Genomic DNA, 21392 nt, shown 5'->3' with positions numbered 1-21392 from the left:
GTGTGTGTGTGTGTGTGTGTGTGTGTGTGTGTGTGTGTGTGTGTGTGTGTGTGTGTGTGTGTGTGTGTGTGTGTGTGTGTGTGTGTGTGTGTGTGTGTGTGTCCTTTTGATAAGGAGAAGCATGCGTGTAGCTTCTAAACACGTTCCGTTTGAAAACAATAGCATTGCCAGCCTTTGCATAATCTGAATTCATTTCCTGACTCATCTGGGTTTTGTTGAAACTTAATTGCCTTTTTTCTTTTGTCTCCCGAGCGAGAGAAATAAAGAGATAAACAAACATAAAACGTACAGCGGTAACTCCTGTTGGCATCTCGGGACTGCTAAGAGTGTGTGGGTGTCTGACTGTAAAAACAATTCCTGTGTGTGTGTGTGTGTGTGTGTCCAGAACAATGCAGAGCGGCTGCGCAGGGCGACAGAGAGACTGCGTAGTCCTGTGGTCTTCAGTCAGGAGCCAGCTGTCAGGAAAACACAGCTGAGGTCCTTCAGTCAGTATGTGGAGGTCAGACCAGGTGAGAGACGCACACATTTACACACACACACACCTAGAAATACACACACACACACCTAGAAATACACACACACACACCTAGAAATACACACACACACACACCTAGAAATACACACACACACACCTAGAAATACACACACACACACACCTAGAAATACACACACACACACACACCTAGAAATACACACACACACCTAGAAATACACACACACACCTAGAAATACACACACACACCTAGAAATACACACACACACACACATAGAAATACACACACACACCTAGAAATAACACACACACCTAGAAATACACACACACACCTAGAAATACACACACACCTAGAAATACACACACACCTAGAAATACACACACACACACCTAGAAATACACACACACCTAGAAATACACACACACCTAGAAATACACACACACACACCTAGAAATACACACACACACCTAGAAATACACACACACACACACCTAGAAATACACACACACACACCTAGAAATACACACACACACCTAGAAATACACACACACACCTAGAAATCCACACACACACGTATAAATACACACACACACACGTATAAATACACACACACACGTATAAATACACACACACACACACATGTAAATACACACACACACACACACACGTATAAATACACACACACACACACACACGTATAAATACACACACACACACGTATAAATACACACACACACGTATAAATACACACACACACGTATACACACACATATAAATACACACACACGTATAAATACACACGCGTATAAATACACACACATATATAAATACACACACACGTATAAGTACACACACACACGTTTAAATACACACACACGTGTAAATATAAATACACACACACGTATAAATACACACACACACACACACACGTATAAATACACACACGCGTATAAATACACACACACGTATAAATACACACACACACACACGTATAAATACACACACACACGTATAAATACACACACACACGTATAAATACACACACACACGTATAAATACACACACACGTATAAATACACACACACACACGTATAAATACACACACACATAAATACACACACGTATAAATACACACACACACACGTATAAATACACACACACGTATAAATACACACACGTATAAATACACACACACACGTATAAATACACACACACACGTATAAATACACACACACACGTATAAATACATACACACACCTAGAAATACACACACACACGTATAAATATACACACACGAATAAATACACACACATAAATACACACACACACGTATAAATACACACACGCGTATAAATACACACACACGTATAAATACACACACACACACACACGTATAAATACACACACACATAAATACACACACGTATAAATACACACACACATAAATACACACACGTATAAATACACACACACACGTATAAATACACACACACACGTATAAATACACACACACACGTATAAATATACACACACGAATAAATACACACACATATAAATACACACACACATAAATACACACACACACGTATAAATACACACACACACATATAAATACACACACACGTATAAATACACACACACACACGTATAGATACACACACACACATGTATAAATACACACACACACACGTATAAATACACACACACACATGTATAAATACACACACACGTATAAATACACACACACACACGTATAAATACACACACACACACACATATAAATACACACACACGTATAAATACACACACACACACACGTATAAATACACACACACACACGTATAAATACACACACACACATGTATAAATACACACACACACGTATAAATACACACACACACGTATAAATACACATACACACATATAAATACACACACACACGTATAAATACACACACACACGTATAAATACACACACACACATATATAAATACACACACACACGCACGTATAAATACACACACACACGTATAAATACACACACACGAATAAATACACACACATATAAATACACACACACACGTATAAATACACACACACGTATAAATACACACACACACATATATAAACACACACACACACACGTATATATACACACACACACACGTATAAATACACACACACGTATATATACACACACACGTATAAATACACACACACGTATAAATACACACACACACGTATAAATACACACACACGTATAAATACACACACACGTATATATACACACACACACGTGTAAATACACACACATGTATAAATACACACACACGTATAAATACACACACATGTATAAACACACACACACGTATAAATACACACACACACACACACGTATAAATACACACACACACACGTATAAATACACACACACGCGTGTAAATACACACACACACACACGTATAAATACACACACACACACGTATAAATACACACACACACGTATAAATACACACACACACACACATGTAAATACACACACACACACACACACGTATAAATACACACACACACACACACGTATAAATACACACACACACACGTATAAATACACACACACGTATAAATACACACACACACACGTATAAATACACACACACACGTATACACACACATATAAATACACACACACGTATAAATACACACGCGTATAAATACACACACATATATAAATACACACACACGTATAAGTACACACACACACGTTTAAATACACACACACGTGTAAATATAAATACACACACACATATATAAATACACACACACACGCACGTATAAATACACACACACACGTATAAATACACACACACGAATAAATACACACACATATAAATACACACACACACGTATAAATACACACACACGTATAAATACACACACACACATATATAAACACACACACACACACGTATATATACACACACACACACGTATAAATACACACACACGTATATATACACACACACGTATAAATACACACACACACGTATAAATACACACACACGTATAAATACACACACACGTATATATACACACACACACGTGTAAATACACACACGTATAAATACACACACACGTATAAATACACACACATGTATAAACACACACACACGTATAAATACACACACACACACACACGTATAAATACACACACACACACGTATAAATACACACACACACGCGTGTAAATACACACACACACACACGTATAAATACACACACACACACGTATAAATACACACACACACGTATAAATACACACACACACACACATGTAAATACACACACACACACACGTATAAATACACACACACACACACACGTATAAATACACACACACACACGTATAAATACACACACACGTATAAATACACACACACACGTATAAATACACACACACGTATAAATACACACGCGTATAAATACACACACATATATAAATACACACACACGTATAAGTACACACACACACGTTTAAATACACACACACGTGTAAATATAAATACACACACACGTATAAATACACACACACACACGTATAAATACACACACGCGTATAAATACACACACACGTATAAATACACACACACACACCCGTATAAATACACACACACACGTATAAATACACACACACACGTATAAATACACACACACACGTATAAATACACACACACGTATAAATACACACACACATAAATACACACACGTATAAATACACACACACACACGTATAAATACACACACACGTATAAATACACACACGTATAAATACACACACACACGTATAAATACACACACACACGTATAAATACACACACACACGTATAAATACATACACACACCTAGAAATACACACACACACGTATAAATATACACACACAAATAAATACACACACATAAATACACACACACACGTATAAATACACACACACGTATAAATACACACACACACACACACGTATAAATACACACACACATAAATACACACACGTATAAATACACACACACATAAATACACACACGTATAAATACACACACACACACGTATAAATACACACACACACGTATAAATACACACACACACGTATAAATATACACACACGAATAAATACACACACATATAAATACACACACACATAAATACACACACACACGTATAAATACACACACACACATATAAATACACACACACGTATAAATACACACACACACACACGTATAGATACACACACACATATGTATAAATACACACACACACACGTATAAATACACACACACACATGTATAAATACACACACACGTATAAATACACACACACACACGTATAAATACACACACACACACACATATAAATACACACACACGTATAAATACACACACACACACACGTATAAATACACACACACATGTATAAATACACACACACACGTATAAATACACACACACGTATAAATACACACACACACATATATAAACACACACACACACACGTATATATACACACACACACACGTATAAATACACACACACGTATATATACACACACGTATAAATACACACACACGTATAAATACACACACACACGTATAAATACACACACACGTATAAATACACACACACGTATATATACACACACACACGTGTAAATACACACACATGTATAAATACACACACACGTATAAATACACACACATGTATAAACACACACACACGTATAAATACACACACACACACACACGTATAAATACACACACACACACGTATAAATACACACACACACGCGTGTAAATACACACACACACACACGTATAAATACACACACACACACGTATAAATACACACACACACACGTATAAATACACACACACACAGGTATAAATACACACACACACGCGTATAAGTACACACACACGTATAAATACACACACACACGTATAAATACACACACATATAAATACACACACACACGCGTATAAATACACACACACACGTATAAATACACACACATATAAATACACACACACGTATAAATACACACACACACGTATAAATACACACACACGAATAAATACACACACATTTAAATACACACACACGTAAATACACACACACGTATAAATACACACACACACGTATAAATACACACACACACACGTATAAATACACACACACGTATAAATACACACAAACATATATAAATACACACACACACGTATAAATACACACACACACGTATAAATACACACACACACACACACGCGTAGAAATACACACACGCGTATAAATACACACACACGTATAAATAAATACACACACACACATAAATACACACACACACGTATAAATACACACACACGTGTAAATACACACACACATATAAATACACACACATATAAATACACACACACGTATAAATACACACACACACGTAAAAATACACACACACATGTATAAATACACACACACACACACGTGTAAATACACACACACACGTGTAAATACACACACACACATAAATACACACACACACATATATAAATACACACACACGTATAAATACACACACACACACACACACACACACACACACCCCTTACGTGTTTACAAAGGGCAGTCACAGTCACCATGCTGCCACTCATTGCCCTCCAAGGTCTCCCCATCAAACTTACACACACACACCTCACCACCCCTCACACACACACACACACCTCACCACCCCTCACACACACACACACACCTCACCACCCCTACACACACACACACACACCTCACCACCCCTCACACACACACACACACACCTCACCACCCTCACACACACACACACACCTCACCACCCCTACACACACACACACACACCTCACCACCCCTCACACACACACACACACCTCACCACCCCTCACACACACACACACACCTCACCACCCCTCACACACACACACACACCTCACCACCCCTCACACACACACACACACCTCACCACCCCACACACACACACACACCTCACCACCCCTCACACACACACACACCTCACCACCCCTCACACACACACACACACCTCACCACCCCCTCACACACACACACACACACCTCACCACCCCTCACACACACACACACACCTCACCACCCCTCACACACACACACACACCTCACCACCCCTCACACACACACACACGCCTCACCACCCCTCACACACACACACACACCTCACCACCCCTCACACACACACACACACCTCACCACCCCTCACACACACACACACCTCACCACCCCTCACACACACACACACACCTCACCACCCCTCACACACACACACCTCACCACCCCTCACACACACACACACACCTCACCACCCCTCACACACACACACACACCTCACCACCCCCACACACACACACACACCTCACACACACACACACCTCACCACCCCTCCACACACACACACACCTCACCACCCCTCACACACACACACACCCTCACCACCCCTACACACACACACACACCTCACCACCCTCACACACACACACACACACCTCACCACCCCTCACACACACACACACGCCTCACCACCCCTCACACACACACACACGCCTCACCACCCCTCACACACACACACCTCACCACCCCTCACACACACACACACACCTCACCACCCTCACACACACACACACGCCTCACCACCCCCACACACACACACACACCTCACCACCCTCACACACACACACACCTCACCACCCCTACACACACACACACACCTCACCACCCCTCACACACACACACACACCTCACCACCCCTCACACACACACACACACCTCACCACCCCTCACACACACACACACACCTCACCACCCCTCACACACACACACACACCTCACCACCCCTCACACACACACACACACCTCACCACCCCTCACACACACACACACCTCACCACCCCTACACACACACACACACCTCACCACCCCTCACACACACACACACACCTCACCACCCCTCACACACACACACACACCTCACCACCCCTCACACACACACACACACCTCACCACCCCTCACACACACACACACACCTCACCACCCCTCACACACACACACACCCTCACCACCCCTCACACACACACCCACCACCTCACACACACACCCCTCACACACACACACACACCTCCACCACCCCTCACACACACACACACCTCACCACCCCTCACACACACACACACGCCTCACCACCCCTCACACACACACACACACCTCACCACCCCTCACACACACACACACCTCACCACCCCTCACACACACACACACACCTCACCACCCTCACACACACACACACACCTCACCACCCCTCACACACACACACACACCTCACCACCCCTCACACACACACACACACCTCACCACCCCTCACACACACACACACACCTCACCACCCCTCACACACACACACACACACCTCACCACCCCTCACACACACACACACACCTCACCACCCTCACACACACACACACACCTCACCACCCCTCACACACACACACACACCTCACCACCCCTCACACACACACACACACCTCACCACCCCTCCACACACACACACACCTCACCACCCCTCACACACACACACACACCTCACCACCCCTCACACACACACACACACCTCACCACCCCTCACACACACACACACCCTCACCACCCCTCACACACACACACCTCACCACCCCTACACACACACACACACCTCACCACCCCTCACACACACACACACACCTCACCACCCCTCACACACACACACACACCTCACCACCCTCACACACACACACACACCTCACCACCCCTCACACACACACACACCTCACCACCCTCACACACACACACACACCTCACCACCCCTCACACACACACGCACACCTCACCACCCCTCACACACACACACACACCTCACCACCCCTCACACACACACACACACCTCACCACCCCTCACACACACACACACGCCTCACCACCCCTCACACACACACACACACACCTCACCACCCCTCACACACACACACACACCTCACCACCCTCACACACACACACACCTCACCACCCCTCACACACACACACACCTCACCACCCTCACACACACACACACACCTCACCACCCCTCACACACACACACACACCTCACCACCCCCCACACACACACACACACCTCACCACCCCTCACACACACACACACACCTCACCACCCCTCACACACACACACACCTCACCACCCTCACACACACACACCTCACCACCCTCACACACACCTCACCACCCCTCACACACACACACCTCACCACCCCTCACACACACACACCACCCCTCACACACACCTCACCACCCTCACACACACACACCTCACCACCCCTCACACACACACACACACCTCACCACCCCTCACACACACACACCTCACCACCCCTCACACACACACCTCACCACCTCCCACCCCTCACACACACACACACCTCACCACCCCTCACACACACACACACCTCACCACCCCACACACACACACACCTCACCACCCCTCACACACACACACACCTCACCACCCCTCACACACACACACACACCTCACCACCCCTCACACACACACACACACACCCACCACACACACACACCTCACCACCCACACACACACACACACCTCACCACCCCCCACACACACACACACCTCACCACCCCACCACACACACACACACCTCACCACCCCCACACACACACACACACCTCACCACCCCACACACACACACACACCTCACCACCCCTCACACACACACACACACCCTCACCACCCCTCACACACACACACAGCCTCACCACCCCTCACACACACACACACACCTCACCACCCCTCACACACACACACACACACCTCACCACCCCTCACACACACACACACACCTCACCACCCCTCACACACACACACACACCTCACCACCCCTCACACACACACACACCTCACCACCCTCACACACACACACACACCCTCACCACCCCCACACACACACACACACCTCACCACCCCTCACACACACACACACACCTCACCACCCCTCACACACACACACACACCTCACCACCCCTCACACACACACACACACCTCACCACCCCTCACACACACACACACACCTCACCACCCCTCACACACACACGCACACCTCACCACCCCTCACACACACACGCACACCTCACCACCCCTCACACACACACACACACACCTCACCACCCCTCACACACACACACACGCCTCACCACCCCTCACACACACACACACACCTCACCACCCCTCACACACACACACACACCTTCACCACCCCTCACACACACACACCTCACCACCCCTCTCACACACACACACGCCTCACCACCCCTCACACACACACACACACACCTCACCACCCCACACACACACACACACACACCCTCACACACACACACACACCTCACCACCCCTCACACACACACACCTCACCACCCCCCACACACACACCTCACCACCCCTCACACACACACACACCTCACCACCCCTCACACACACACCTCACCACCCCTCACACACACCCTCACGCACCCCACACACACACACCTCACCACCCCTCACACACACACACACACCTCACCACCCCCACACACACACACACCTCACCACCCCTCACACACACCTCACCACCCCTCACACACACACACCTCACCACCCCTCACACACACACACGCTTCACCACTCCTCACACACACACACCTCACCACCCCTCTCACACACACACACACCTCACCACCCTCTCACACACACCTCACCACCCCTCACACACACACACACACCTCACCACCCCTCACACACACACACCTCACCACCCCACACACACACACACCTCACCACCCCTCACACACACACACCCTCACCACCCCACACACACACACACCTCACCACCCCCCACACACACACACACACCTCACCACCCCTCACACACACACACACCTCCCACCCTCACACACACACACCTCACCACCCCTCACACACACACACCTCACCACCCCTACACACACACACACACCTCACCACCCCCACACACACACACCTCACCACCCCTCACACACACCTCCCACCCCTCACACACACACACCTCACCACCCCTCACACACACACACACACCTCACCACCCCTCACACACACACACACCTCACCACCCCTCACACACACACACACCTCACCCTCACCACCCCTCACACACACACACCTCACCACCCCTACACACACACACACCTTCACCACCCCTCACACACACACACCTCACCACCCCTCACACACACACACACCTCACCACCCCTACACACACACACACACACCTCACCACCCCTCACACACACACACACCTCACCACCCCTCACACACACACACACACCTCACCACCCCACACACACACACACCTCACCACCCCCACACACACACACACCTCACCACCCCACACACACACACACACCTCACCACCCCACACACACACACACACACCTCACCACCCCCACACACACACACACCTCACCACCCCACACACACACACACACACCTCACCACCCCTCACACACACACACACACCCTCACCACCCCTCACACACACACACACACCTCACCACCCCTCACACACACACACACACCTCACCACCCCTCACACACACACACACACACCTCACCACCCCTCACACACACACACACACCTCACCACCCTCACACACACACACACACACCTCACCACCCCTCACACACACACACACACACCTCACCACCCCTCACACACACACACACACCTCACCACCACCCTCACACACACACACACCTCACCACCCCTCACACACACACACACACCTCACCACCCCTCACACACACACACACACCTCACCACCCCTCACACACACACACACCTCACCACCCCTCACACACACACACACACCTCACCACCCTCACACACACACACACACACCTCACCACCCCTCACACACACACACACCTCACCACCCCTCACACACACACACACACACCTCACCACCCCTCACACACACACACACGCCTCACCACCCCTCACACACACACACCTCACCACCCCTCACACACACACACACGCCTCACCACCCCTCACACACACACACACACACACCTCACCACCCCCACACACACACACACACACCTCACCACCCCTCACACACACACACACACCTCACCACCCCTCACACACACACACCTCACCACCCCCCCCACACACACACCTCACCACCCCTCACACACACACACACCTCCCACCCCTCACACACACACACCTCACCACCCCTCACACACACACACACGCTTCACCACCCCTCACACACACACACCTCACCACCCTCTCACACACACACACACCTCACCACCCCTCACACACACACACACACCTCACCACCCCCCACACACACACACACCTCACCACCCCTCACACACACCTCCCACCCTTCACACACACACACCTCACCACCCCTCACACACACACACACGCTTCACCACTCCTCACACACACACACACCTCACCACCCCTCACACACACACACACACCTCACCACCCCTCACACACACACACACACACCTCACCACCCCTCAACACACACACACACACACCTCACCACCCTCACACACACACACACCTCACCACCCCACACACACACACACCTCACCACCCCACACACACACACACCTCACCACCCCTCACACACACACACACACCTCACCACCCCTCACACACACAACCCCAACCACACACACACACCTCACCACCCCACACACACACACACCTCACCACCCCACACACACACACACACACCTCACCACCCCACACACACACACACACACCTCACCACCCTCACACACACACACACACCTCACCACCCCTCACACACACACACACACCTCACCACCCCTCACACACACACACACACACCTCACCACCCCTCACACACACACACACCTCACCACCCCTCACACACACACACACACCTCACCACCCCTCACACACACACACACACACCTCACCACCCCTCACACACACACACACACCTCACCACCCCTCACACACACCACACCTCACCACCCCTCACACACACACGCACACCTCACCACCCCTCACACACACACACACACCTCACCACCCCTCACACACACACACGCCTCACCACCCCTCACACACACACACACACCTCACCACCCCTCACACACACACACACACGCTTCACCACCCTCACACACACACCTCACCACCCCTCTCACACACACACACGCCTCACCACCCCTACACACACACACACACACCTCACCACCCCACACACACACACACACACACCTCACCACCCCTCACACACACACACACACCTCACCACCCTCACACACACACACCTCACCACCCCCACACACACACACCTCACCACCCCTCACACACACACACACCTCCCACCCTCACACACACACACCTCACCACCCTCTCACACACACACACACACCTCCACCACCCCTCACACACACACACACACCTCACCACCCCTCACACACACACACACACCTCACCACCCCACACACACACACACCTCACCACCCCCACACACACACACCTCACCACCCTCACACACACACACCTCCCACCCCTCACACACACACACCTCACCACCCCTCACACACACACACACGCTTCACCACTCCTCACACACACACACCTCACCACCCCTCTCACACACACACACACCTCACCACCCCTCACACACACACACACACCTCACCACCCCTCACACACACACACACCTCACCACCCCTCACACACACACACCTCACCACCCCACACACACACACACCACACCACCCCACACACACACACACACCACACCACCCCCCCACACACACACACACCTCACCACCCCACACACACACACACACACCTCACCACCCCACACACACACCTCACCACCCCTCACACACACACACACCTCACCACCCCCCACACACACACACAATAGACTCTAGCCCTCCTCCCCCATGGCACCATACAGTGTCTCTCTCAGAACCCACACACCCCTCTGTGGTTATATGTGTGGTCTCACAGGTGTCTCACAAATCAGGTTCAATATCCCCCTCCCTCCCCCCTCCCTCCCTCCCCCCCTCTCTCCTCTCTCCCTATCCCTCTCTGACCCTCTCTCTCCCCCTCCCTCCCCCTCTCTCTCTCTCTCCCTCCCCCTCTCTCTCCTCTCTCCCTCCCCATCCCTCTCTGACCTCTCCCCTCCTCCCCCTCTCTCCCTCTCTCCCTCCCCTCTCTCTCCTCTCTCCCTCCCCTCTCTCTCCTTCCTCCCTCCCTATCCCTCTCTGACCCTCTCTCTCCCCCTCCTCCCATCCCTCTCTTCTTGTCTTCCAGAGGTAAAGCGTCAGAGATCAGTACCAGAGGATCTGAGGCGGGCGGGCGAGGAGAGAGGACTGGCACCAGACACCGATGCTCGCAAGCCTTATGAAGATGAAGTAATTTATGCATAGATAATTCATCTCTTTCCCTCCCTCCATATCTCTTTCCCTACATCCCTCCCTCCCTACATCCCTCCCTCCCTACATCCCTCCCTCCCCACCTTCCTCCCTCCCTCCATCCCTCCCCCCTCCCTCCCTCCATCCCTCCTTCCTTCATGCCTCCCTGTATCCCACTTTTCCTCCCTCCCTCCCTCCCTCCCTCCCTCCATCCCTCCTTCCTTCATGCCTCCCTGTATCCCACCTTCCTCCATCCCTCCTCCTCCCCCATCCCTCCTTCCTTCATGCCTCCCTGTATCCCACTTTTCCTCCCTCCCTCCCTCCATCCCTCCCTCTGTCTTGTTCAGACGTGGTCTCCTGGAAACGCTGGAGAGAAGAGGCTCTTTCCTCCTCTTCTTGTTCCTGTCTTTTTTCTGTTTCTTTAGATGTCATCCTGGCGCACCGTAAAGCCTCTGCATCAGCCCTGCACCTGGCCTACAACTGGCAGATAAAGGACAAGAGGAACAACAAGAGGAAAAAAGAAGAAATCTTCCCACTTTTCTTTTCCCCCCTCCTCTCCCCATCCTCCCCTCCTCTCCCCATCCTCCCCTCCTCTCCCCATCCTCCCCTCCTCTCCCCATCCTCCCCTCCTCTCCCCATCCTCCCTCCTCTCCCCATCCTCCCCTCCTCTCCCCATCCTCCCCTCCTCTCCCCATCCTCCCCTCCTCTCCCCATCCTCCCCTCCTCTCCCCATCCTCCCCTCCTCTCCCCATCCTCCCCTCCTCTCCCCATCCTCCCCTCCTCTCCCCATCCTCCCCTCCTCTCCCCATCCTCCCTCCTCTCCCCATCCTCCCCTCCTTTCCACCATCCCTCTCCTCTCCCCATCCTCCCTCCTCTCCCCATCCTCCCTCCTCTCCCCATCCTCCCCTCCTCTCCCCATCCTCCCCCCCCTCCTCTCCCCATCCTCCCTCCTCTCCACCATCCCTCTCCTCTCCCCATCCTCCCCTCCTCTCCCCATCCTCCCCTCCTCTCCCCAGCCTCCCCTCCCCTCCTCTCCCCATCCTCCCCTCCTCTCCACCATCCCTCTCCTCTCCCCATCCTCCCCTCCTCTCCCCATCCTCCCCTCCTCTCCCCATCCTCCCTCCTCTCCCCATCCTCCCCTCCTCTCCCCATCCTCCTCCCCTCCTCTCCCCATCCTCCCCTCCTTTCCACCATCCCTCTCCTCTCCCCATCCTCCCCCTCCTCTCCCCATCCTCCCCTCCTCTCCCCATCCTCCCCTCCCCTCCTCTCCCCATCCTCCCCTCCTCTCCACCATCCCTCTCCTCTCCCCATCCTCCCCTCCTCTCCCCATCCTCCCCTCCTCTCCCCATCCTCCCTCCTCTCCCCATCCTCCCTCCTCTCCCCATCCTCCCCTCCCCTCCTCTCCCCATCCTCCCCTCCTTTCCACCATCCCTCTCCTCTCCCCATCCTCCCCTCCTCTCCCCATCCTCCCCTCCTCTCCCCATCCTCCCTCCCCTCCTCTCCCCATCCTCCCCTCCTCTCCACCATCCCTCTCCTCTCCCCATCCTCCCCTCCTCTCCCCATCCTCCCCTCCTCTCCCCATCCTCCCCTCCTCTCCCCATCCTCCCCTCCTCTCCCCATCCTCCCCTCCTCTCCCCATCCTCCCCTCCTCTCCCCATCCTCCCCTCCTCTCCCCATCCTCCCCTCCTCTCCCCATCCTTCCCTCCTCTCCCCATCCTCCCCTCCTCTCCCCATCCTCCCCTCCTCTCCCCATCCTCCCCTCCTCTCCCCATCCTCCCTCCTCTCCCCATCCTCCCTCCTCTCCACCATCCCTCTCCTCTCCCCATCCTCCCTCCTCTCCACCATCCCTCTCCTCTCCTCTCCCCATCCTCCTCCTCTCCACCATCCCTCTCCTCTCCCCATCCTCCCTCCTCTCCACCATCCCTCTCCTCTCCCCATCCTCCCCTCCTCTCCCCATCCTCCCCTCCTCTCCCCATCCTCCCTCCTCTCCCCATCCTTCCCTCCTCTCCCCATCCTCCCCTCCTCTCCCCATCCTCCCCTCCTCTCCCCATCCTCCCCTCCTCTCCCCATCCTCCCCTCCTCTCCCCATCCTTCCCTCCTCTCCCCATCCTCCCCTCCTCTCCCCATCCTCCCCTCCTCTCCCCATCCTCCCCTCCTCTCCCCATCCTTCCCTCCTCTCCCCATCCTCCCCTCCTCTCCCCATCCTCCCCTCCTCTCCCCATCCTCCCCTCCTCTCCCCATCCCTCTCCTCTCCCCATCCTCCCCTCCTCTCCCCATCCTCCCCTCCTCTCCCCATCCCTCTCCTCTCCCCATCCTCCCCTCCTCTCCCCATCCTCCCCTCCTCTCCCCATCCTTCCCTCCTCTCCCCATCCTCCCCTCCTCTCCCCATCCTCCCCTCCTCTCCCCATCCTCCCCTCCTCTCCACCATCCTCCTCCCTCCTCTCCACCATCCCCCCTCCTCTCCCCATCCTCCCCTCCTCTCCTCCATCCTCCCCTCCTCTCCCCATCCTCTCCCTCCTCTCCTCCATCCTCCCCTCCTCTCCCCATCCTCCCCTCCTCTCCACCATCCCTCTCCTCTCCCCATCCTCCCCTCCTCTCCACCATCTCCTCTCCTCTCCCCATCCTCCCCTCCTCTCCTCCATCCTCCTCTCCTCTCACCATCCCTCTCCTCTCCCCATCCTCCCTCCTCTCCACCATCCCTCTCCTCTCCCCATCCTCCCCTCCTCTCCTCCATCCTCCTCTCCTCTCCCCATCCTCCCTCCTCTCCACCATCCCTCTCCTCTCCCCATCCTCCCCTCCTCTCCACCATCCCTCTCCTCCTCTCCCCATCCTCCCCTCCTCTCCTCCATCCTCCTCTCCTCTCCCCATCCTCCCCTCCTCTCCACCATCCCTCTCCTCTCCCCATCCTCCCCTCCTCTCCTCCATCCTCCCCTCCTCTCCCCATCCTCCTCCTCTCCACCACCCCCTCTCCTCTCCCCATCCTCCCCTCCTCTCCCCATCCTCCCCTCCTCTCCTCCATCCTCCCCTCCTCTCCCCATCCTCCCTCCTCTCCTCTCCCCATCCTCCCCTCCTCTCCACCATCCTTCTCCTCTCCCCATCCTCCCTCCTCTCCCCATCCTCCCCTCCTCTCCCCATCCTCCCCTCCTCTCCACCATCCCTCTCCTCTCCCCATCCTCCCCTCCTCTCCACCATCCCTCTCCTCTCCCCATCCTCCCCTCCTCTCCTCCATCCTCCTCTCCTCTCCCCATCCTCCCCTCCTCTCCACCATCCCTCTCCTCTCCCCATCCTCCCCTCCTCTCCACCATCCCTCTCCTCTCCCCATCCTCCCCTCCTCTCCTCCATCCTCCTCTCCTCTCCCCATCCTCCCCTCCTCTCCACCATCCCTCTCCTCTCCCCATCCTCCACTCCTCTCCACCATCCCTCTCCTCTCCCCATCCTCCCCTCCTCTCCACCATCCCTCTCCTCTCCCCATCCTCCCCTCCTCTCCACCATCCCTCTCCTCCTCTCCCCATCCTCCCCTCCTCTCCACCATCCCCCTCTCCTCTCCCCATCCTCCCCTCCTCTCCCCATCCTCCCCTCCTCTCCACCATCCCCCTCTCCTCTCCCCATCCTCTCCTCCTCTCCCCATCCTCCCCTCCTCTCCTCCATCCTCCCCTCCTCTCCCCATCCTCCCCTCCTCTCCACCATCCCTCTCCTCTCCCCATCCTCCCCTCCTCTCCACCATCCCTCTCCTCTCCCCATCCTCCCCTCCTCTCCTCCATCCTCCTCTCCTCTCCCCATCCTCCCCTCCTCTCCACCATCCCTCTCCTCTCCCCATCCTCCCCTCCTCTCCACCATCCCTCTCCTCTCCCCATCCTCCCCTCCTCTCCTCCATCCTCCTCTCCTCTCCCCATCCTCCCCTCCTTTCCACCATCCCTCTCCTCTCCCCATCCTCCCCTCCTCTCCACCATCCCTCTCCTCTCCCCATCCTCCCTCCTCTCCACCATCCCCCTCTCCTCTCCCCATCCTCCCCTCCTCTCCCCATCCTCCCCTCCTCTCCTCCATCCTTCCTCCTCTCCCCATCCTCCCCTCCTCTCCACCATCCCTCTCCTCTCCCCATCCTCCCTCCTCTCCACCATCCCTCTCCTCTCCCCATCCTCCCCTCCTCTCCACCATCCCTCTCCTCTCCCCATCCTCCCCTCCTCTCCACCATCCCTCTCCTCTCCCCATCCTCCCTCCTCTCCACCATCCCTCTCCTCTCCCCATCCTCCCCTCCTCTCCACCATCCCTCTCCTCTCCCCATCCTCCCCTCCTCTCCACCATCCCTCTCCTCTCCCCATCCTCCCCTCCTCTCCTCCATCCTCCTCTCCTCTCCCCATCCTCCCCTCCTCTCCACCATCCCTCTCCTCTCCCCATCCTCCACTCCTCTCCACCATCCCTCTCCTCTCCCCATCCTCCCCTCCTCTCCACCATCCCTCTCCTCTCCCCATCCTCCCTCCTCTCCCCATCCTCCCCTCCTCTCCACCATCCCTCTCCTCTCCCCATCCTCCCCTCCTCTCCACCATCCCTCTCCTCTCCCCATCCTCCCCTCCTCTCCATCCCTCTCCTCTCCCCATCCTCCCCTCCTCTCCACCATCCCTCTCCTCTCCCCATCCTCCCCTCCTCTCCACCATCCCTCTCCTCTCCCCATCCTCCCCTCCTCTCCACCATCCCTCTCCTCTCCCCATCCTCCCCTCCACTCCACCATCCCTCTCCTCTCCCCATCCTCCTCTCCTCCATCCTCCCCTCCTCTCCCCATCCTCCCCTCCTCTCCTCCATCCCTCTCCTCTCCCCATCCTCCCCTCCTCTCCACCATCCCTCTCCTCTCCCCATCCTCCTCTCCTCCATCCTCCCCTCCTCTCCCCATCCTCCCCTCCTCTCCACCATCCCTCTCCTCTCCCCATCCTCCTCTCCTCCATCCTCCCCTCCTCTCCTCCATCCTCCCCTCCTCTCCCCATCCTCCCCTCCTCTCCTCCATCCCTCTCCTCTCCCCATCCTCCCCTCCTCTCCACCATTCCTCTCTCCTCTCCTTTAGATATGTCAATCAGAGACCACTTCTTCATTCCCCTCCACAAAGAGATATCCTGTATTGATCTAAGGAAGAGAGGAGGAGGGTGGGGGATTTAATTATTACAGTAGCAAGATACCGCTGCTCAGAGAGAGAGAGAGAGAATGACTACTTACCTACGTGTATCACAGGAGACTCAGAATCCCCTACCTCCCTGACTCCCCTCTCCTCCCTACCTCCCTGACTCCCCTCTCCTCCCTACCTCCCTGACTCCCCTCTCTCCCCTACCTCCCTGACTCCCCCCTCTCCTCCCTACCTCCCTGACTCCCCCCTCTCCTCCCTACCACCCTGACTCCCCTCTCCTCCCTACCTCCCTGACTCCCCTCTCCTCCCTACCTCCCTGACTCCCCCCTCTCCTCCCTACCTCCCTGACTCCCCTCTCCTCCCTACCTCCCTGACTCCCCTCTCCTCTCTACCTCCCTGACTCCCCTCTCCTCCCTACCTCCCTGACTCCCCCTCTCCCCTACCTCCCTGACTCCCCTCTCCTCCCTACCTCCCTGACTCCCCTCTCCTCCCTACCTCCCTGACTCCCCTCTCCTCCCTACCTCCCTGACTCCCCTCTCCTCCCTACCTCCCTGACTCCCCTCTCTCTCCTACCTCCCTGACTCCCCCCTCTCTTCCCTGACTCCCCCCTCTCTTACCCCTACATCCCTGACTCCCCTGCCGGTCCCTGAGGTTAATGGGTGTTCAACCTTTCCATTATCCCCATCAGTCCTGAATTAGCTGCTGAATGATGTTTGTATTAATATAATATATATGGTAATGTCTCAGGTCTAATTAAGGCTGGGTCCGGGCCCGCCAGGCAAGGGAATGGTCTGATCATGTGTAAAATTGATTTGAGGAGGAGAAATGTGATAGAGAGAGAGCAGGAGGGAGGGAGGGAGAGAGGGAGAAGGGGCCTGGGAATCAGCACCTCACAGTGTTGCTCACAGACTCACACTCTCTTGAAGACCACACACCCACTCATAGGAGGGAGTGCCGGAAAAGTGCTGGCCTGTGTGGAATAAAAATATCCAACTTTTTCTCTATCTCTCTCTCTCTCTCTCTCTCTCTCTCTCTCGGTCTCTCTCTATCTCTCTCTATCGCTCTCTCTCGGTCTCTCTCTCTCGGTCTCTCTCTCTCGGTCTCTCTCTGTCTCTCTCGGTCTCTCTCTCTCTCTCTATCTCTCTCTATCGCTCTCTCTCGGTCTCTCTCTCTCGGTCTCTCTCTGTCTCTCTCGGTCTCTCTCTGTCTCTCTCTATCGCGCTCTCTCTCTCTCTCTCTGTCTCTCTCGGTCTCTCTCGGTCTCTCTATCGCTCTCTCTCGGTCTCTCTCTCTCTGTCTCTCTCGGTCTCTCTCTCTCTGTCTCTCTCGGTCTCTCTCTCTCTGTCTCTCTCGGTCTCTCTCTGTCTCTCTCGGTCTCTCTCTATTGCTCTCTCTCGGTCTCGGTCTCTCTCTCTCTGTCTCTCTCGGTCTCTCTCTCTCTGTCTCTCTCGGTCTCTCTCTGTCTCTCTCGGTCTCTCTCTCTCGGTCTCTCTCTGTCTCTCTCTATCGCGCTCTCTCTCTCTCTCTGTCTCTCTCGGTCTCTCTCTCTCTGTCTCTCTCGGTCTCTCTCTATCGCTCTCTCTATCTCTCGGTCTCGGTCTCTCTCTCTCTGTCTCTCTCTCTGTCTCTCTCGGTCTCTCTCTCTCGGTCTCTCTCTCTCTCTCTCGGTCTCTCTCTCTCTCTCTCGGTCTCTCTCTCTCGGTCTCTCTCTTTCTCTCTCTCGGTCTCTCTTTTTCTCTCTCTCGGTCTCTCTCTTTGTCTCTCTCTCTCTCTCGGTCTCTCTCGGTCTCTCTCTCGGTGTCTCTCGGTGTCTCTCTCTCGGTGTCTCTCTCTCTCTCGGTCTCTCTCTCTCTCTCTCGGTCTCTCTCTGTCTCTCTCGGTCTCTCTCTATCGCTCTCTCTCGGTCTCTCTCTCTCTCGGTCTCTCTCTGTCTCTCTCGGTCTCTCTCTGTCTCTCTCTATCGCGCTCTCTCTCTCTCTCTCTCGGTCTCTCTCTGTCTCTCTCTGTCTCTCTCGGTCTCTCTCTATCGCTCTCTCTCGGTCTCGGTCTCTCTCTCTCTGTCTCTCTCGGTCTCTCTCTCTGTCTCTCTCGGTCTCTCTCTGTCTCTCTCGGTCTCTCTCTATCGCTCTCTCTCGGTCTCGGTCTCTCTCTCTCTGTCTCTCTCGGTCTCTCTCTCTCTGTCTCTCTCGG

At 53.4% G+C, this 21392-nt stretch overlaps 1 protein-coding gene across 5 annotated transcripts in view; it reads left to right on the top strand.

Annotated features, from left to right (window-relative positions):
• ehbp1 (EH domain binding protein 1) overlaps nt 1-21392 on the top strand; it is a 400782-nt gene that overhangs the window by 299100 nt on the left and 80290 nt on the right. For all 5 annotated transcript variants that reach the window (XM_045687294.1, XM_045687320.1, XM_045687312.1 and 2 more), the window contains 2 exons: nt 386-509; nt 13992-14092. In XM_045687294.1, coding sequence (XP_045543250.1) covers nt 386-509; nt 13992-14092 — 225 coding nt within the window. The remainder of the gene's footprint in view (nt 1-385; nt 510-13991; nt 14093-21392) is intronic.

Source organism: Salmo salar, chromosome ssa01 (genome assembly GCF_905237065.1).
Source record: "Salmo salar chromosome ssa01, Ssal_v3.1, whole genome shotgun sequence".
Taxonomy (NCBI): Eukaryota; Metazoa; Chordata; class Actinopteri; order Salmoniformes; family Salmonidae; genus Salmo; species Salmo salar.
The sequence above is the reverse complement of the archived record's forward strand: the minus strand, read 5'-3'. Positions and strand labels throughout refer to the sequence as shown.